Source organism: Pseudoliparis swirei, chromosome 20, assembly GCF_029220125.1.
Source record: "Pseudoliparis swirei isolate HS2019 ecotype Mariana Trench chromosome 20, NWPU_hadal_v1, whole genome shotgun sequence".
Classification (NCBI taxonomy): Eukaryota; Metazoa; Chordata; class Actinopteri; order Perciformes; family Liparidae; genus Pseudoliparis; species Pseudoliparis swirei.
The window spans coordinates 17357201-17378213 of NC_079407.1; the positions used below are offsets into that span (position 1 = coordinate 17357201).

General features: G+C 39.8%; 2 protein-coding genes across 2 annotated transcripts; one reads left to right on the top strand and one right to left on the bottom strand.

Annotated features, from left to right (window-relative positions):
• Positions 1-8195: 8195 nt before the first annotated feature.
• On the bottom strand, positions 8196-13027 carry ywhag2 (3-monooxygenase/tryptophan 5-monooxygenase activation protein, gamma polypeptide 2). Its single transcript, XM_056441776.1, has 2 exons — positions 12816-13027; positions 8196-10231 (listed from the first exon to the last, which is right to left on the bottom strand). Exons 1-2 carry the CDS (start codon positions 12900-12902, stop codon positions 9575-9577), a joined length of 744 nt encoding a protein of 247 aa, XP_056297751.1. The 5' UTR covers positions 12903-13027; the 3' UTR covers positions 8196-9574.
• A 4781-nt stretch (positions 13028-17808) lies between these two features.
• Positions 17809-20287, top strand: si:ch211-105f12.2 (RIMS-binding protein 2-like). Its single transcript, XM_056441777.1, has 5 exons — positions 17809-18071; positions 18437-18593; positions 19370-19491; positions 19622-19693; positions 19800-20287. The coding sequence occupies exons 1-5, from the start codon at positions 17850-17852 to the stop codon at positions 19863-19865; spliced, it is 639 nt and encodes a 212-aa protein (XP_056297752.1). The 5' UTR covers positions 17809-17849; the 3' UTR covers positions 19866-20287.
• Positions 20288-21013: the final 726 nt, after the last annotated feature.

The window sequence follows — 21013 nt, forward strand, 5'->3', positions numbered from 1 at the left end:
AACTAAAATTACTGTGTGATTGGTGATCGGATGTGATAAAATCCCCCTTGATTAGTAAAGTTCTAGTTGAACCTGAAAATGAAGCCGATGATCCAAGAGATCCATATTACAGTATAGACCATGATGTTTTTCATGGTATTATGTGCCTGAACGATTTTGACAGTGGAGTAAACTATTGTGCAGGTGATGATGTACACAAGGAAAGTATGCCAAGATGTTTTGCAGAGAACAACCACTTGACTGAGAAGCAACAGTCAGTTTAGACCAGCAAGATGTATTCAATTGGTAATTGGGCTAACTGAAGGCAATTGTATCTAACCGTTTGCACAGATGTGCTAAATCATTTGAAATGTGTGCAAGCTGGAGGCAACTGTACTTGTCATTTGCAAGGAGTTTCTAAAACAATTGCAATTTGATTAAAGGAATGAGAAATTCAAATCTGTTGTGAACAAGTGCCCAGTGGTTTGGAGGTTTGCACGAGTTGTTTTGAGAATGTCATTTCTGTTTCAAGAATTGAGCCAAAGCAATGGAGAAAAACTGTAATAGAGAATCACTGAAGTGCCCTTGAGCAAGACACTCAGCCACATCCAGCTCCAAGAACACTAATGAGGAACAACTATGGGCCTGAAGGTGTGGGAAGTAGGAGGAACACATATATCTGTGATGGTCTGAGACAGAACATTGTGGAACAATGGCCACAAGCACTGAGCAGAGAGGGTACGTTTTATCAAAACAGCAGAATGAAACTGCGTGACTGCAGTCAAAATAATAATGTAAATGTCATTTTGGCGAACACAAAACGGGTTAAACTCTAGAGGTCAATTATTTCAACGGAACAGAATTCCCCCCAAAAAGAATCAAACAACATAGTTTAATGTACTTAATTACAATCTAAGTACAGCAGACCTGATTCAATTATAGGGGACATGATATGCTCATTTTCAGGTTTATACTTTGGGTTTATACTATATGTTTAAATACTTTAATGTGAAGAAAACTTGTTATTTTTCTCAAACTTTCTGCCTGAATATACTGTACTTTTTTTCAAGAATAATATCAGAGCATTATAGAGAGGAAAGCTTGGTATTTGCTACTTCGACAATAGATGCATCACTCTGCTATTATCTGATCAGTTGAAGTCATGTGGTATGGAAGCTGTAGTAGCCTCACATATTCCGATTAACGTCTCACATCCTGAAGTGACCTGTAGTTTATAATACAGTTTACAATATGAAATTGAATAAACTAAATAAACTTAAATTTTCTGTGTCGTTTTCTCTGAACATATATTAAAACAATTAAAACCTTTAGCCTCTGCAAACTGAAATGGTTCAGGCGACCATTTTTATTCCTGCATTCAGCCCATTTTTCCTGCTGCTGCCGTTATATGAAGACCAAAGAGGAGTGTTTCTGAGCAAATATTTCTGTGGAAGCTGTTGCCATGCAACAGCACACGACCGCGTTAACACAGATAGTAACTCCACTGTTTGCCTGCTCTTTTCCCCAAGCTCACTGCCTGAGTAGTAAAGCAACATTATATTCCCTTCTGCGATATTTTCAAACACATTACAATCTGTATAATTTGGTCCGTTTCGTGGTTTAGTGATGGTCAGCGGAATGAATCCTCTCTTCAGCGTCTGGTTCCAGTCTCAGACTCCCTTCCGTTTCCACATCCAGAGCCAGCTGCAGTTCAGCCTCAGAGATTTAGCTAAACACTAACCCTGGGCTCTCACTGTTAACTCTGCATTGCTGTCGCCTCACCACGACTACATCACCGCCCACCCTCCTCCTCTCTCTCTCTCTCTCTCTCGCTCACTGCCTGCCACTCACCACAGCCGACCCCACTGGCCCCTGTCAACTGAGCTACACATGCTGTGGAGTGGAGGAAGTTTTTTTTCTTCTTCTTTTTTCTTCTTGCCTGCACTGTTGGGAATCCCCTGTGCTCACATCCCTAATGAGTCACCAGCTCAGACACCATGCAGACCCACACACACTGAAAGGTATAATTTGTTAACCAGTTGGCACCTCAGGAGCTGATTGTAAAACAAAGCATGACGGCGAGACCGTAGTATGGTAAAGGAATAGACAGGAAGGCAAGACATACTAAAAATATGATGATGAAATGCAAAATACAAAAGCAATCCGACTGCATGTTTGTATCAAACCCAGCATTAACCAGATGAATCCACAACCTATATTTGAGGTATTAACAGTTAATTATAACATTGTGAGGCATTTTCTTCGCCTCGGAAGTTAAGACTTACAAAATAGACGTCACGTTACATACGATGCTCAGATTTGAACAACAGACTGCCAGACAAGTGAAAACATTTCATTCTCACTTTCATGACAACGAGCAAAAACCTGAGAACAACTAGACTGTGGAAAAGAAGAGAAAACTCACTTTCTTAAACCGATGCAGCTAAATTTAGCACAACGTTAGGCGTGTGTGTGAAGACGCTTCCCCTGGCCAGCAATCTGGAGGAGGTCACACAGAAAGGTCACCTCTGATGGTGAGCTGATTCTAGAGGATACATGTCACAGTATCCTGCTTTCTATCAGAGTACTCCAGCAGGTACAACCGGGACAAGGACGTATACAGCATGAGCTGTTTACATGCACAAAACATAAAAACACAAACAATGTGACGTACACTTTAATATACGATATACACATTATTTTTCACAGTGAAAATAAAGTGCGTATACTTCTACGTTAGCAGGTGGTCATTTTGCAGATGATGTATGTTGTAAAGAAGTATTGTGGGAGAAAAAGAATCCTCTGAAAGATTAATTTAATGTTTTAAGCATTAGGTTTATATGTAGGGTTTATAAATTATAATAGACTATTTTCTACAATAAAGGACAGCATCTTTATAAATTCTAAGTTGTGTACATCAAATAATAATAATATTTAAACTCATTATTTTAGAGCATGCCTGTGTTGTTTTGCTCCAGGAAAGGTGGTGTGACTGTGATCATTTTGCAAAGTGAGGCCTTGAAAGAGCAGGATGACATAACTGTCGGGGGGGGGGGGGGGGGGACTTAATATTTGACTCACCTTTTACAAACTTCTGTTCATCACTCAAGCATCTGTAGTTATGAATAATCGGCACTGCTATTATGAGCTGATTTTATCATCTAAAATGACAGCAGTGTTATATGCTGCAGCCAGATGGTGTACGGGGGAGGGGGAGGGGGGGGGGTTGAATCTATCCCAACAATCCTGTGATGACACTCTTCCACCGACTAATATATCCTGCAATGTTTTGGGACAAGAGCTAAAACTTAAAATAGTCTCTTAAAACCTTCAGCTGGTCATTGTGACACTTTTTGATCAATAATCCAAAGTCTAAATGTGACCTTGAATAATTCATTTTGCAGCACTCATGCATACCGGCCATCTTTGAGCCTGGAAGAGTCAGCAGCGCTCGTTGTCCTATCATTACTTACAACCTAAATAGGACTAATAACAGTCATGAACTTGAAGAAAAGAGAAGCTGTTTATTTGTGTGATCTGTGTGATGCTGTGTGTTTGCTCAGCTGGAAGTAAATGTGATGAATCAGACTCTCTAAACCGAAGATATGAACTCTCACCAACCATACAGAGGCAGATAGTCTCTCGAGTGGAGTGGCTGTCACATTGATGTCTTTAGTCTACTCACAGGCTGCAGCGAGGCCTATTTATAGATCCGTCTCTGTTCTCTGCTTCTACCTCAGCCCCTCCCCTCGTCCTCCATCCCTGTGATGGGTAGATTCTTTGGAGCTGGACAGATATTATCTTCTTCGCATCTTGGAGGTATCGATCACATTTAGTCAAATAACGTGTCAGTGTCTGGTACTCAGAAATATAGTCTTGTGTTTGGTATCAGGGCTGAGAAATAGTGGCTGAAATAATTGTCAATCCGAGGCATTATTTCTAATCACTTGATTGATCACAAGCTTCGATGTTTCACCTCCAGCGCTTTGCGTTTTAACTCTGTTGTGTGTGTCCAGTCCACAGAGCGGACACTGTGGGCCCAGAGCCACAACACTAGCCATGACAGCCATGTGGTTTGGTTGATGGTGAATGGCTCAACAACGGCTGTGAGGACCCCGAACCACAGGAGGTCAAACGCCTTTCAGGCCAGGGATTTGTCAACAGCAAGAAAAGCTGCATTCAACGCGAAGTTAACAAAGGAAATCTATAGACTGCAACAATAAAGACCTTGTGATGACCTTTTTGTAAAAGAATCACTGACCTCATGTCTTTTGAATAAACAACAGCAAACACGGATTGGGAAAACAGGTAATCTAATGTCAAGCAGGGTGGGGGTGTAAAGGCCATTAGTTGACTGAAACTAAGAATAGGGCTACGATTCTACATCCATGCTCACAGCTCTGTGAGGCTGTAGATGGCACGGTGGTGCATTGAGCTAAATGCTGACGTTGCATGGTGCATGCTCGCTGTGAGCCAAGCAAACTTCAATGTTGGAAAAAGATCTGCACTGGATTTACGGACTGAAAGCTTTGACTCCTCATCAGGTCAGATCATTGCCATTTATTCAGTCTAATAAAAATGTAAGAGCCTAAAAGGAAGAGTTTGACATTTTAGGAAATACTTATTTTTGCTCTTGCCGATTGAGACGAGAGGATTGCTATCAATAGTGTTTGTGTATGAAGTTACGGTCAGCAGGCATTTAGCTTAGTTTGGATTAATGATTTGAAAAGGGAAAACTGCTAGACGGGCTCTGCAAAGGAAACAAAACAGGTCTCTGCGCAGCTGTAACATGCTATATCTTGATTGTTTTTCAGTGAGGACACAAATAACCTCCCTGTTTCATCTTAAAATACACCTGGCTTCCTGTTTATTTTTAGGCATTAAAGATACGGATTATTTTACATCATCTGGATCTTATTGTCCACCGATGCTAACAGAAATGTGATTTAGAAGACAATTGCCTTTCCCGGACATAACTAACACTCAATGATCTCTTGTTGTTGTTTCTGTGTGATAAAGTGATCAGACAGAGACATTATTGTGGAAGTGGAAGTGAAGCATGCCTGAAACATTTTCTATTGTGTATGAATCCTGTATGTCACTTGTAAAGCATGATTTTCTCCAGGGATTAAAAAAATCCATCAACAAAATAAACTGCATTGTATATATATGTTTCATATATAATGTTTAATTTAAACAGCATTCATTGCACATTATTTTATGAGGGTGTGTTTAGTTTTACTTTAATTGGTCAAGATGTTTTAAACGTAAAAGTATGTCCTAGGGCAGGGGTTCCGAAACTTTTTAGGCCACGCACCCCCTTCTACATCCCGACCGGGTTCACGCACCCCCAATCCCCCACACCTTGCGAGTTGGGGGGGGGGGGGGGAGTGACTTTTTCTTTGCTCCGTCCTGATGCGCGCAGACCGGCGTCGGAGCTCTGCGGACGTATTGAGCACCCCTGCATTCAAACATTGAATGGCCGAGAGTTTTTTTCAGCGTGAGAAATACGATGTGTGGCGGGAGTTAAGACCGAAATGCGTGAGTCTCACGCTCAATGCGTGACACTTGAGAGCCCTGAGAATGTTTAATATTAATTATTACACCATTAGACCACCATTACATTTTTCCTCTCGCGCACCCCCTAGAGACAGCTCGCGCACCCCCAGGGGTGCGCGCACCACACTTTGGGAATCCCTGTCCTAGGGTATGCAAGTATGTGCATATATATGTCAATATGTATGCAGGTTTTTGCATGTATACTCGTGTTTATATATATTTTCATTTGTATTTATTTATTTGTTCTATTTTTTTTTACTTGTTATTTTTATGTTTTTGTCAGAGTACCATTATGTACGTACAATGTGTACGTATTTTCCTTTGCGTGTGCATATCTCGAAAACTAATAAAAGATTTGATCACAAAAAGATTTGTTTTAAACATCCTAAATTGAATCTGTAGCTGCAGGAGATTCAATCACACGTCCATCCGTAGGCCCCCGTGTGTTTTGGGATGTATAATGTGACCAACATTTACCAATAAGGAGGACACCAATGTCCCTGAAAGTGTAGCTGTGCATTAAGACACGCTGGTTGGTGCTGAATCCTAATGCCTCCTGTCCTGTGTGCTTTGAGCTTTTTCTCTTTTTTACAGGATGCAATAGGTGTCTGTGCAGTGCAGCAAGGAGCCCGGCTAAGAGTGGGATACTTATTTTAGCCCTAGCAACAGGAAGCGGATTGGTGGCTGCAGAGAGTGAGCCTGTCAGCGATTGGCTGGCGAGGAGGACCTTTCAAAGCTGAGAATTTCATCTCGTGAAAGGTTCAGTGCAGCAAGCTGCAGCAAGGGGCTGCAGTCTGGAGGTGGGTGTTCCAGCAGCTCCACACTGTAGCGGATCAATCAGTGTGACTTTCAAGTGTACTGCGATAGACTCGACATGTAGGTGCAAAAATACGACTTGCTTGTAAATCTAAAAGCAAAAAGAAGCAGATCCTCCTGGCATTGTTCGTCATGATGAGATGCAGGATTTTATTTTATTGCAGCGCTCATCTGCTGCGTTCATTACACCTGCTTCTTTTTCGTTATTTGATCTATTCCCCAATCTAGTTAATGATTAGCAAGGTGGTCTTAAAAGAACCGTGATTAAGAAATACTGTCGTAGTTAAGTGAGCTGCAGTGTCTCTGCACTGCAGCTAATATAGAGTCCATCTATTACACTCACCCACAGACACTCAACACATGGAACGGTACAGGCATATACACTGTATACACATACCCATCCAGATATGGACACACACACACACACACACACACACACACACACACACACACACACACACACACACACACACACACACACACACCTGTGGTGTGAGGTACAAGGGCTTACATGAAGTCCTATTGACTTCCTGTATCATTGATTAGGCTGTAAAAACTCCACAGAAATGTAGGAAATCTTGGAAATAAAGAATGAAAATATGTGATCTGTGGTGTCGGTGTTGTGACTGTAAATGGCGACATTACAGAGAGAATTGAAAATATAGAATAGGACCGATAAACAAATAGCTTTAATGGGCAACCAAAGATTTCTCAGTGCATACAGTTGGTATCCCTGTCCCCCCCCCCCCCCCCCCACACACACATTGCTATTATGCAGCAGCTCTGCTCTTCTTCGATCTAAATCATGATCTTCTACTTTTCACCTCACTTCTTGAATTTTGGATTTTTTTTTCACGTCACAGCAGAAACAAGTGTCAGCAGCCAACATAATGAAAAGTACAAAATAAAAACACAAATTATGGGGAGAAAGAGTAGCTCATTGTTTAAAAAGCCACACAATGCATGTATTTTTGGCAATGAGTAACATTTTCCTGACATGTTTTTTTTCCAAAATATGAAATTAAAAATAGCGAAAGAGAAAAAAAACACAAAACATACAACTTTATATAACGGATTCCACATTCTTATACGTATATGCTGTGTGAGCAGTTGGGCATATTGGCATCAGGATTTCATGCTATTTGTCTGGCGAGCCTTCAAGATATTAAAAATAAATCAAAGCAGCTGTGACATACAGTGTGAGCTCATGGAGGCTGACTCGTGAGGTTGACATAATTGGCATACGTGAACGAGGTTGTGTGACTGACCTTAAGGCTTTTGGTTTCTCTCTTAAGCCATCACATCTGTGATAAGTCCCAAAAAACTGCCATCTATTAGGAAAAATACGGACCGGAAAACTGCCATCTGTATGAATATAATGTAATAATCTATAGTAGTAGCAGCATAATAAAGATAAATCCATTCAGCAGCTTTATGTGCTCTTGAGCAGCACCCATCATCTAAAGTTTGTTCTGAAGATGTTAACAATCATTTGATAATCTATAAAAACAATTCTACTGAATTGCTTATGCTTTCCCTGTGACTCTATTTGTGCATTGGTGTTGAATATTCATATATATGTGCTGTACAAAGAGCAGTACCATCCAACAGATGTCAAAGTGAGCAACATATTACATCTCGCACACATGCATGCAGGAACTTAAAATATTCATTTTTCGTAAAGGTTAACTTGCAAAGGAAGCATATTAAATAATGATACAGGCACAAAAAGAAAGTCCACATGTACTCAGGGCACAAAACATGTTTTTCCCTTTGAAAACAACATTTTCTTATAAGTGACGATACAACAATACACTAGACGACCACGGAAATGGTGCATGTATAATTTAGTCATATTCTTTTTTTATTATTATAGCTATTATTTCGGTTATTGTGCAACTGCTACATAATGACTCACATTCAAGATATTTTGTCTGTCAGAAACAGCTAAAAAGTATAAAAACAAACGTAAAAATGTATACTGTCAGAAACAAAATATGGTCCATGTTTGTGAATTCATAACAGAAACATTGAGCCTGGAAACGTCATCATTATTCAAACTGGGTAGCATGAAAGAAACAAAGTATTTAAATATTGTTCAAGGAAACAAAATATACTGTAATCATACTTCAATGTGACAAACCCAGCTGCTAAGATTAAGTGATCACTGGTGAGATTTTATGTACCTTTTTTTTCTTTCAGCAACAAATTAGATACACACATTGCATGTCACTATAGCAACAGCCATTACAGGTACATTTTTACGATCACCATTTTGGTATAGCAAATCAAAAAACCATAACAAAACAAAATAAATTAGAGATCAACATCAGACAACTTGTTCTCAATCATATGAATACTTAACACCCACAGTATAAGTTAATAAAGTCAAGCTACTGTATATAAATACATCACCAGCATGCACAATATTTAACAATCGATATTATTGTTGTCATCATCTTACACTGAAAAAACAGTATAGTAGGCAAGTGCTTTTAATAAAACAAACACAGAAGTAAACCACAAACTCTGAAGCTGCTTTTTATTTTTTTGCCTTTCGTTATCTTCATCGCCAAAAGACTCAATTGTTCAAGTGACACAACAGACCAATCTGACCATTAAGGAGGGGAATAAATGTTGACTATCAAGTTCTCAATGTCACTCCTGTCTAATTTATCCTTTCAAATATTTGGGGAATTAATCCGATTAAAACTCTTTTCTCGTTGTTTGTGTGAGTTTAACGTCAGGCGAAGGCTTTCAGGGCCCTTTCTCATCTATGGTCTTACCACTGGAACCAATGCAAACTAGTTTTCTGAGGCATTCCCATTCAAGCACATTCTCTATCAAGTGACTGAAATGCTTCTCTATCACGCAAAAACCTATGTAAGCAGCTTATCTTGACAGAACAAGACCCGTTCCTATGCCAGTGTGAGGCTGCCATTTCAACCCAACAACAACCACTGCAGGCTGATTGACTGACATATTAGTGGTTTTGGCAAATGTCAAAGAGAAAATCAAGAAGACGGAGGCTCCTTTCTGGATATATATTTCTATATATATTTAAACTAAGATTAAACCTCCCCTCTCACCTCTCTTTTGATTCTTTTCTTTTAACACATGGAAAAATAAAGAACTGCTGCTGCGATGGTATCATCGACAAAAGTGGCTGCCAAAGTCCACCCGCCCTTCATATATATTTTGTTAGAAGTGTAGTTTCTCTTTAATTGTTGCCCTCCCCTCCCTCGTCATCCTGCTGGTCACTTGTCCACAGTGTCAAGTTGTCTCGGAGCAGCTGCATGATGAGAGTGGAGTCTTTGTAGGAGTCCTCGTTGAGGGTGTCGAGCTCGGCGATGGCGTCATCGAAGGCGGTCTTGGCCAGATGACAGGCCTGCTCCGGGGCGTTCTGGATCTCGTAGTGAAACACAGAGTAGTTGAGAGCTAAGCCCAGGCGGATGGGGTGGGTGGGCTGCATGTGCTCCTTGCTGATGTCGTGGGCCTCGTTGTAGGACTTCTCCGAGGACTCCACCACGGTGGCCCTCTTCTCGCCCGTGGCCACCTCGGCCAGGTACCGGTAGTAGTCGCCCTTCATCTTCAGGTAGAACACTTTGCTCTCGTGCTGCGTCTCGTTGCAGTTCTTGATCAGGAAGTTGTCCAGAAGGTTGAGCACATCCTGGCACACGGCCTCCAGCTCCTTCTCAATCTTCTCCCTGTAGGCCCTCACCATCTCGATCTTCTTCTCATTGCCATCGGCCGAGGTCTTCTGCTCAATGCTGGAGATCACCCTCCAGGAGGAGCGGCGGGCCCCGACCACGTTCTTGTAGGCCACAGACAAGAGGTTCCTTTCCTCGTTGGACAGGGCCACGTTCAGCTCTGTTACCTGAAGGACGGAGACAATGGAGCATTTAATCGCCGGAGCAGAAGTCTTGATTCACAGCATCAGGCTGCATACACTAAAAAAGAGAATCAACCATTTTTCCTCGGGCCGGAAATAATTTGATGGTTTAAACTTCACAAAAGTGAAGATTATCTGCTTTTCTTCTTTTCATATAATTGTTAATCAACTTCTAGACTTCAAGAACCTGGGACCTTCGTTGCATAAGTTAAAAATAATTACAATATGTTTTAGTAAACTAATCGATATATCAAGTAATCAAGAAAATGATTGACATATTGTTAGTTGCAGTCCAAATCATTAAAAGCTGAACAGCTATGCTAGGTAACAATATTCAAGATGGTCGATGGCAGACAGGGGGGGGGGGGGGGGGCTGGAGTCGGGAAAATGTTCTCACGAGCACTCGTGGGGCAGCTGCACTGTAACTGATAACCACCACTGAGCAGGCAGTTCACACGTCCCAGTGACCTTCTCTCAGGCTAAACTGACCTTTTTACCACACTGTGACATCACCAAGAGATCAACTGCTCATTTACATTTTGACGGATTAGTTTTGGGTTGTTGTCAAAGGAGAATATGTTGCGATAAAAAGGCCACCTTAGTCAGGGTTATTTGATAGAAAAAGCAACCTTGCATTGACTTCTCTCCGATCAATGATTTCACAGGGACTGAAATTAAAATAACTGTTTAGCTTAGGCTTCTAAAAGCTGCTCCTTGGTTTGCAAAAATGGCAAATTTTTTTGTTTTTGCAATGTTCTGCTCAGGCAGAGGAGTGCAAAGACAGCGCAGGATCACAGACGTCACACACTCTGAGCCATAGAGACGGAGAGGCTACTGTAAAGCTGCTGCATGCAAACGACAAACAAGCCAAATGTACTGTCAATTGATTTATATAAATCAATTGATTCAATAGTTGTTGTTTTTTTACGAAAAATAAATATGACTTCACTCTTATTACAATACCCTGGTTGGGAAGCTGACTGGAGGGTCATTTGGATTACATTTGTATAATTATATATTAAAAATAAATTCTGAGAATGCATCAGACTGATACAAACGTCATATATATCATTTCAAGGGCTCTATAATCCATGACAAATACCAAGATCCTCATGTAGAGCTAAACGAAATAAATTGTTAACTGCATCCTTAGAATATCAAATGATGTCTAAAAAGCTGCACAAAAGGCTGTTGGGATGAGAATAACCCGTATATATATGTTCTATGTTGTCTTGTCATTTCAGACTGTAAAGGCAAGGGATTAACTTTGATTAGAGTGAGATACACACCCCTGCAAAAAGGTCCAGTTTAGACCGCACTGACATGGCAGATTGTTTAAAGGGAAAGGAATCTCTCCCTACACAAACACTTCATCACACCTCCTGAAGCCCCAGATGAGATCAAATCCACAGGGGCTCACTCCGTCCCTCCATGAGGAACGTCAGATGAAATGTTCCTTCTTTAAAGCATCTATGACAATTTGAATCTGTAAGTGAGCTCATGCAGGCTGCCGGCTAAGACTCCCAGAATGCTATTGGTTCCAGTACAAGCTGGTGTGATACAGCATTTATTTATTTTTAACCCTTGGGGATTTCAGTTTCCATAATTCATTTAAGGGGGAAGAGTCTTGAAAAGCAGACAAATGGCTGTATCCTCCACATCGGCAATTAAGAGCTGAGACGCATTCTGTGAGGCACCAAATATACTTCTTTAGCGTCGTTGACCCAAAATAACTTCAAAGTGTTGGTTTCAAGAGGAATCTGACACAGAATAAGTACATGCACATGTATGAGGAATAAAGTGAGGAAAAGACAAAGCCCCCAATCCTAATCATATTGACTCACTGCAATATGACAAGGAATATTCTAGAGAGATTCGGCTGCCTCCCACTTTAGCTGAGAGGAAGGAGCAGTTCAAGGACTCTTTTTGGAGCATTTTTATAATGAAATCATGCTCAAACAAATCTCTCTATTGGAAAATGGCATGAACATTTAGCAGATTCTGATCATGCATATCATTTTGATTAATGTGATAAAGAGAGGAGGAAGAAGAGGAGGATAAAGACAGGGGGGGGGGGGGGAGGCACCAGCAGTTGATTGGCTTTTTTCCGAGCAACCTCATATGGCTCCCATGCAGCAGAAGCTTTTATAAATTAGGCATTATAGAGGGAAGGGGGGGGGGGGGAGTACAAGGGGGGAAAGGCAGCGAATGCAAAAAAGCAGAGCCATTATATGCCTCTTATTAACCGAGCGATCAAACTCATGCAGGCATGTGTGCATTTCATTGTAATATTCCTCCAGTGAACGGCACGGACAGCAGAAAGGCACCGCCCAACGAGCAGATATATGATTTGGGGGGAAAAAGCGCTGAACTGTCGATGAATTGACGACAAGGCAATACAGATATTAAATATAACTGTTGTCTGAATTGTAGCACAGAAATATAAAGCCATCAGTGCAACCCCCAGATTGACAGCCAACACAGTCAAGATTGCGCGACGCGCCTTTACGCAAAGAGAGCAGAACATTTTTCAAGTCATAATTATTATCTTTTTCTTTTTTTAACTTACCGATTTCATAGCAGCTGCCATATCATCATATCTCTCAGCCTGTTCAGCCAGCCTGGCTTTCTGCACCAGCTGCTCGCGATCAACCATTTTTCAAATGATATTTAGTTGCTTAGTCGAGCTGCTCTACTTGAGTTTTTGGGGATGAAATGATTGATATTTCAAATCGCAATGCAGTGAAATCCTACGCGAACCTAATGCTGCAGCTGTTCCCTGCTGTCTGTCTGTGCTCGGTGCAGACGGGACACCCTCTCCTCTCTCCCTCCCTCACCCCTCCTCACTCGCTCTCCCCATGGCTGCGTCATCACTCAGAAAGGTGGGTGTCTGTGCCAATGATGTAACACTCCATACCAGAGGCGTATAGGGATGGATGGGTGGGAGCAGCTGGGCCTAAGGCCTTGTGGGAAATGAAGTCTTCTGTGGCTGCATGCTGGAGCTAAAGGCCTGTAGGAAGGGCCTGAATATGGTGGGGTGAGGGTGTGACTCAGCATCTCACTGTGGAGGCTTCAGGGCAAAAAACATTTGTGTTAGACGCTGGGCTCGTGTCGAGGAAATGAGAAAGTCCTATAGAGGTGGCTCACACTGTGTTACAATCTGAAGCCACATATTCAAAGTGCTTTGAATCCGGACCGAATAAACAACTCAATCTGGACAAGAAGAACAATAAAACCAAACCAGCATCATATCAAGCTTACTAAATCATTATTGTAAAATTGGCATTTTAAACTTTGAAAAGCCTAGAAAACTAAGCAAAAAAGTAAATAATGCACGTTAATCCAGCACGTTTTGTGCACACGTTTAAGGACTTGGTTCACAATGGCAGCTCCAATTCATTTAGCTACGCGTTCTTTATTACTGGAGTTCGTACAGAACAGGTTACACTCATCAACATAAGAAAAGGAAGGATTTGAATGTTACCAAGTGAGTCATGTTACCTGCAGAGAATTGTTTTGTTGCTGCTCTTCACATTCCGCACTGTCATGTTTTTCTTGTCTTGTGTTGCAGAATGATAATAAATGATTCTTGAACCTTTAATCCACATCAACCTGAAACAGTAAAAGTGATGTCCTTCCCCATCACTTGTGGAATTTACTGTACACCCTTGGCACAACACTGGGAGTTACCCACTACGTTTATTACTGCGGGTGCTTGTAACACGATCGCAGGCATGCACAGACGGCTGAGTTCCTCTCACTCCAGAAGAGTGATACTCTGTCACCCTCAGACCAGCGAGGTCAGACACCTTGTGGTCCTGGACTGGTCTTTAAAAGATAATTGATCTCAAGCAAACGGGCAGACAAATATAGTTTTATTCTGAGACCTGCTGCCCCATGGGCCCATCACCGTAGTGATGGGGGAGAGGTTCTACTGGTGAGTTTAGGATACATTTTGTAAGTAGTAAGTAAGGTGTATTTATATTATCACAAAGTGTCACAAAGTGCAGTACATCAGTCAATTAAAACACATTGGCAATAACAGGGGCCAACACATTTCAACAGTTAAAAAAGCTAAGTACAATACACAATCAAACAAATATGAAAAATAACTAAACATTGTTTTGTTTTGTGTTTTTTACTTTTATTTTACTTTGTATACTTCTATATCTTTCATCCCTGTTTCTTATATTTTGTGTTTTGTTTTTTTATTCTTGTGTGTTTGGTTTATTGGTGCTGCTACTGTCACGACAAATTTCCCCTTGGGGATTAATAAAGTATATATCTATCTATCTATCTAAATAAACCAAAAAGTTAAAAAGCATGCCATAGATTTATATGGAATTCAACCAAATGCCAGTGTAAACAGGTATTTTTTGAGATGGAGTTTAAATGATGCTGTGCAATCTGAAAACCTTCGGGGTGCAGGAGAGCATCCCACAGCTTTGGCGCTACTGCCTCTAAAGCTCGGTCCCCACGAGTTTCAAGGCGAGTGTGAGGGACTGACACAAGGTCCTGGAGGTTGGATCTGGAATGGCGGGCTGTTGAATATTGGCGAAGTACTTCAGCCACGTATGAAGGAGTCTGCCCATGGAGAGTTCTGTATGTTAGAGTGAGGATTTTAAAATGCATCCGATGCTCTACAGGAGCCAGTGAAGGGACTTGAGTATCGGGGTGATGTGAGACTGTCTCTTTGTCCTTGTCGGTATTCTGGCAGCAGCATTCTGGATGACCTGCAACCGGTTTATTGCAGATTTACTGAGAGAGGAGAAAAGTACATGACAGTAATCAATATGAGAAGAGATAAAAGCTGCAGATAAAACATCTCAATTGGCTGATGTTTCTTAAGTGGAAGAAGCATGATCTAGAGAGCTGCTCGACATGGTGGTTAAACGACAAGGATTCATCAAAAATTACCCCGAAATCACAAAGTTTTAGGTGGAGAGCAGAGGACAGTGGACCAATGCTCTGCTTTATCATAGGGACAGCATCAGGTGCAATACATATAACCCCCATTTTACTCTTAGGATGTTAGGAAGACATAGAAAGGATTGGATGGTTATTTGTGAATTCCCTTGGATGGTCTTAATTTCTTAAGATGTCTTGCAATATATGAGATTGGGAGTCTTTCTATTGCCTCTCAACCTGTGTTGATATTACTCCACTATATTTTATATAAATAATTGGTTGCCTATCTCTCTCTCTCCCTCTCTCATTGTTTGCAGTTTGTCTCTCTGCTGTCATCTGTTTAATAATGGTAAAAAATGCCCAAAGAAGATCTTTTATTTTTAAAAGTCTCTTCATGGTTTGACTGTAGATCTGAACATTATTGTATTTTTGAAAGTTGGTAATGTTTTTATTAAGCAAGAGAGTCATTTATCTCGGATTTCATGTCTAAAGCTGTTATTTTAGTGTTCAGCACAGTTTCAATTCAATTCAATTCAGTTTATTTGTATAGCCCAATTTCACAAATTACAAATTTGTCTCGGAGTGCTTTACAATCTGTTTGTGTTCTGATTAATGAATATTAATCAGAATTTGATTCAAACATAAAAACAAATAAACAAAGATCAACAAATTCAGTGACCATTATTCTTTGTTTGGATTTTTGTTTAAATCTAATTTATAAGGTAAGAAAGGTATTTCCCAGTTTAAGACAGAAGTATATGATTTGGATTACCTTCCTTTCCCCTATTCTTTTATGGTAGAGCATGGTGTTGGTGTGGATTTAAGGGCTCTATATATTAAGTATAATAAAACAGAATGCCACACATCTTCTGACATGCTAAATGTCGCCTCCTGGATAGACTGGGTTAAATTTTCTCAGACTTTAAATTTGAATGTATTTTTTTTTACCAAGACCTCATGGCTCACAGGGCGTCTGTGAACTGTAATCTGAGATCACAGCACTTCCTGTCCTCATTCACAAACACTAGGGAGTGATGCAAAGAGCAAACTGCCAGTGAGGTTGAATTTGTGCGGCTCTTTTAAAATAATAACTATTCTGAGAACAGACTGTGCGAATAGGAGGCAGCTGTTTCATATCTCAGCAACAATTTCACTCACTCTGATGTGGCTCATTACATAATCTATTTATTTCACACTGGTTTATGTGTGCAAACTAGCAATACCAGCTACTTAAAGAGGATGGAGAAATATTTGTTCACAGCTCTCTCTTCTGGCCAAACATGGAAATGAAAGTATCTAAGGCTGAGACATCATCTTCTGCACTCAGAGGCAATTGAAAGTCAGTTTGTTGTTCTTTTGTTCAAAGTTTATGAAACCTGGAAGAACAAAACTGTTCCCAGGAAGTTCATATACACATATTGACTAAGTACACCCATGCAGTTAATGGCACGGGACAAATCAAAACAATTAAATTCAATTGTATTTGAGGAGATGAGGGAAGAAGAACTAAGAACAATTAATGCAGAATTAGCCTTAAATACATTCATCAATTCTCATATATTTTCAACAGTACACAAAGCAAACAAAACATTAAATCATTGAGAAAATTAAGCAGAAGACGACTTCTTTTAATAAAAACTGAACCAAGACAATCTAATTAACATCTAAACTAAACATGCAAGTAAAAAAAAAGTTTATCCCACATTAAAAACAATGATTTTTAAAACATGAGCTCATTAGTGCTTGTTCTGGGAGACCAGAAATGAATTTGACAATGAATAAAAGGCATAAATACAAATACTGTTTATAGTTAACGATTACTTTTCAGCATGGGTATAATTAGTTTCTAATGAATGAATGAAACCATCTCCTCGATTGTTTTTTGGGGGGGTCACAATAAACCTCCAGCCTTCACTGCACTCAGACGTGTCCACAACCCACTTCCTGAACCTTCCGTTTCTCTGCAGGAAGAGATTATCACCTGCTGACCTGACCAAGAGAGGAAGCGTTGCCTTTCAGTGAAGTGTGAACTGGGTCACGCTGTATGAGGAGGAAGATACTGCCTCTTCACATCTAACCATGGCTTGATGTTTCAATTATTATCATATAATATCTTAGACATCAACTACAGAAGGATTCAGTATTTTTTATTGTAATGTGTGATTTCAAACTTAAAGCTTTTTTATTATAATAATAATAATTTTCACCACCAGAATCTATGCAAAAAGTGTCATTTTAATATATCCTCATGCTTCAACTTTATTGTTTCTAAGAGGATCAATGTATTTACAAGCCTTTTTGAGAACATGTATCTTCTAATTCTTGGAATGAACTCGATTATATTGTAATGCTTCTTTGGAAAACCTCTATTTCCATCACATTTTCTTCTTAGGAATATATTTATTGTCCGCCTTTTAGTAATATTTGACAGACACAAGAATATCTCCAAACTTCCACATGTATGTTTGAAGCAGCCTAAAAGAACTACATACTCTTATCTCACCCAGCATAATTCAGAAGATTAGAGGTTTCTTTTGCAAACCATTACTCCCATTACGGTGCACTGGGCAGTCTTACAGTGCAACAAGCATGGCTGAACTAATGGATTCAAAGAGGATTACTATAAGTCGTGGTCTGCTGTGTACAGCCATCATCTGTCTGCAAAGTGCACAGTCGAGTGCTCACGCTGCTGCAAATGGACACAAGGCTGGAGTTGGATGTTTTGATATTCCCAGACAAAGTGAAGATTGCTACTCCAGAGGAGCTCTCAGAATGGGATCTTGAGTCTGCGAGTCAGTTGTCCATACCCACTGTCCGACTCTTTGTGGCACTTTACCCATACAACCCTGCTGCAATGTCCCCCAACTATGAGAGGGCTGGAGAAGAGCTGCCTTTTGTACCAGGCCAGATCATCAAGGTAGGAAACCAAAAAACATGTGACGTCTTTTTACCTTTTGCAACTTACTGTCAAAGTGGAGCAGGTGAGATGGTGTGCACATATGTTACGGTGCTCTTCATGTGTGCTGCCATGTGTCACTTATATGTTTGAGTTGTGAGTATTTCCTCACTTCTTCAGTTGAAACGCGTCATTGAAAGAACGCACCGGTGTTTCCTGTTTGGGCTGGTTTGACGCCAGCCGAGTGTGCGGAAACATATCAGCTTTGTTCTTTATTTCCTGTCATTGAGTGATGTGACTTTCACTGAATATGCAGCTGCAACGTGCACGCATCATTTATATTTTCTTCCAAAAGCCCAAATAAAGTTATAAAACTCTATTTTCAGGTGTTTGGAGACACAGACTCTGACGGTTTCTATCACGGTGAGTCTGGAGGTCTCTCCGGTTATGTGCCAAGTAACATGGTGGATGAAATCCTAGTGGATGATAAGTACCTGAAGCATCTACTCATGCAGCAGGGCTTCCTCCCTGTGGACCATACAGGTATTTATGCAGGACACTGCGCTGTAACACACTGCCAGAGCACTAAAATAGGTAGAATACAATATGGGATGGGAAGCTGTTTTTACTGATCTGTGAATGTTAACAACTAAACAAATAAGAATAAATAAAAGTATTACAAAATCGTACACTACCGTTCAAAAGTTTGGGGTCACTTAGAAATGTCTTTATTTTTCAAAGAAAAGCACTGTTTTTTCAATAAAGATAACATTAAATTAATCAAAAATACACTCTATACATTGTTAATGTGGTAAATTAATATTCAAGGTGGAAACGTCTGGTTTCTAATGAAATATCTCCATAGGTGTATAGAGGCCCATTTACAGCAACGATCACTCCAGTGTTCTAATGATACATTGTGTTTGCTAATCGCCTTAGAAGACTAATGTCTGATTAGAAAACCCGTGCAATTATGTTAGCACAGCTGAAAACAGTTATGCTGGTGATATAAGCTATACAACTGGCCTTCCTTTGAGCTTGAAGTTTGAAGAACAAAATTAATACTTCAAATATTAATCATTATTTCTAACCTCGTCAATGTCTTGACTACATTTTATATTCATTTGATAAATAAAAGTGTGATTTTTCATGGAAGACACGAAATTGTCTGGGTGACCCCAAGCTTTTGAACGGTAGTGTATATTTTATTGTTTACTCTTTCTCAGCTTTTTTATTATATACTTCAGCATTGATGCACTGATTAAGACAAGTATTCAAGTTGTGATTTCAAAGAAGTGTTGCTATATTTGGGCCCCCAGATATGTCTTTTACGCCGGATCTCAGTGAAGTAGCCAGTAACCCTGATGATGTGGTGGTTCATCGAATGATGGCCTTATTCAACTACGATCCATGGGAAAGTTCCCCCAACATGGACAGTGAAGTACGCACTATCATGATACATGAACCACATTGTGCTTTTTACCACGTTGTACTATTCCAGTCGTGTGTTTTATTTAAATCAAAGAAATATGGGGTTTGATGTCGTTTAAAACTAATTTTGTCTCTCAAAGGTTGAACTTGGCTTTCGCTCAGGAGACATTATTTACGCGTTAGGTGACATGGATCAGGATGGATTTTACTATGTGAGTTTCAAATCTACAATTACAATACAATTATTGGTTTGTTTGTTTGATTAGTTCTTGCACTGATGTTTGCACACAAATATAACTTTCATCCCCCCAATTTTAGGGCGATCTGCATGGACGAAGAGGTTTGGTTCCATCAAACTACCTACAGCCGCTACCTTGGAATTAGAAGAAAAGGGTAGCAGGTTCGCTACAAATGCCAAGTGTCAGATCTTTATTTATTTTTTAAGATTAAGAAAAAAATATAAAATACAATAATAAAACAATAATAAAAGAAATATTTCATGAAAAGAGTACAGAAAAATACAACTCAAATATATTTTAACAATCCCAAAACAATATGCAAATGTAACCAGATAAGCTTTGGAGAGAGTATGTATATAGTATATTCATATTTGCCTTAAACCCTATATTTTCTATAATTAGATCATAGTTTTTACATGTGTAAAATCTAGGAGAACATTATTTTGAGCTTTGCAGCAATTTTATTTATCAACAGAAACTTTACACAAAGGTAACATAATGCATTCATGTCACAGTGTAAGGACTGTAAAGCAGAAACTGATAATAAACTATCTGGAATTTATACAATGCTCACCTGCTTTATTTTAACTAGAAATATCAGCTACTGCACTGGTATATGATTTGACTTTGTTCATTTCAATATATTTTCTGACATATTCACATTCACCATTATTATATAAATGTGGAATAAATGAGCATAATACAAAATATAATGCAAAAAAAGAATTCTGCAGGTTTTCAGGAGAGGGCCGATTATGATCTTTAACACAGACTCCGTTGGTTTCTTCTTGTACATTTATCTGCAGCCAACAGTATACTCATCCATAAAGTAGGAAACACTACACTGTGTATTGTAGCTTAGTAGTGCTTTCTACTTTATGGGTGACAACACTGTACATCTGTAGCTTCTGGTCGCTCCACGGCACTGAACACGGAGCACGGAACACACAACACGGAACATTGAAAACTATAAACTGAACACAGAACATGGAACACTGAAAACTGAAAACTGACAGGTTGAATAAAGGCACATTTTCACACATGAAATTAAACACAAGCATATATTCTAACATCAACTTATATCTGAGAAACATGAAAACAGTTTGGACACACAGCATTTGACAGTAGCGATGCTCAAACTGATGCTGATGTAGTTCAATAATATGACATAAAGCAGTTATTCCTGTGTATTTCAGTACATTTGAGTTCGATAGATACAACAAATAAATGCAGCAATCATTAGATTTTTTAATAAAATCACATGTTGTCAAGGTCTTACCAGCTTTCGGAGTC

Excerpts from the sequence above, each read along its gene's own strand:
- ywhag2 (XM_056441776.1), bottom strand. The coding sequence starts at position 12,902 with ATGGTTGATCGCGAGCAGCTGGTGCAGAAAGCCAGGCTGGCTGAACAG. Across the intron at positions 10,232-12,815 it reads TGGCAGCTGCTATGAAATCG|GTAACAGAGCTGAACGTGGC; the intron begins GTAAGTTAAAAA and ends TCCGTCCTTCAG.
- si:ch211-105f12.2 (XM_056441777.1), top strand. The coding sequence starts at position 17,850 with ATGGACACAAGGCTGGAGTTGGATGTTTTGATATTCCCAGACAAAGTG. Across the intron at positions 18,072-18,436 it reads TACCAGGCCAGATCATCAAG|GTGTTTGGAGACACAGACTC; the intron begins GTAGGAAACCAA and ends CTCTATTTTCAG. Across the intron at positions 18,594-19,369 it reads CCTCCCTGTGGACCATACAG|ATATGTCTTTTACGCCGGAT; the intron begins GTATTTATGCAG and ends TTGGGCCCCCAG.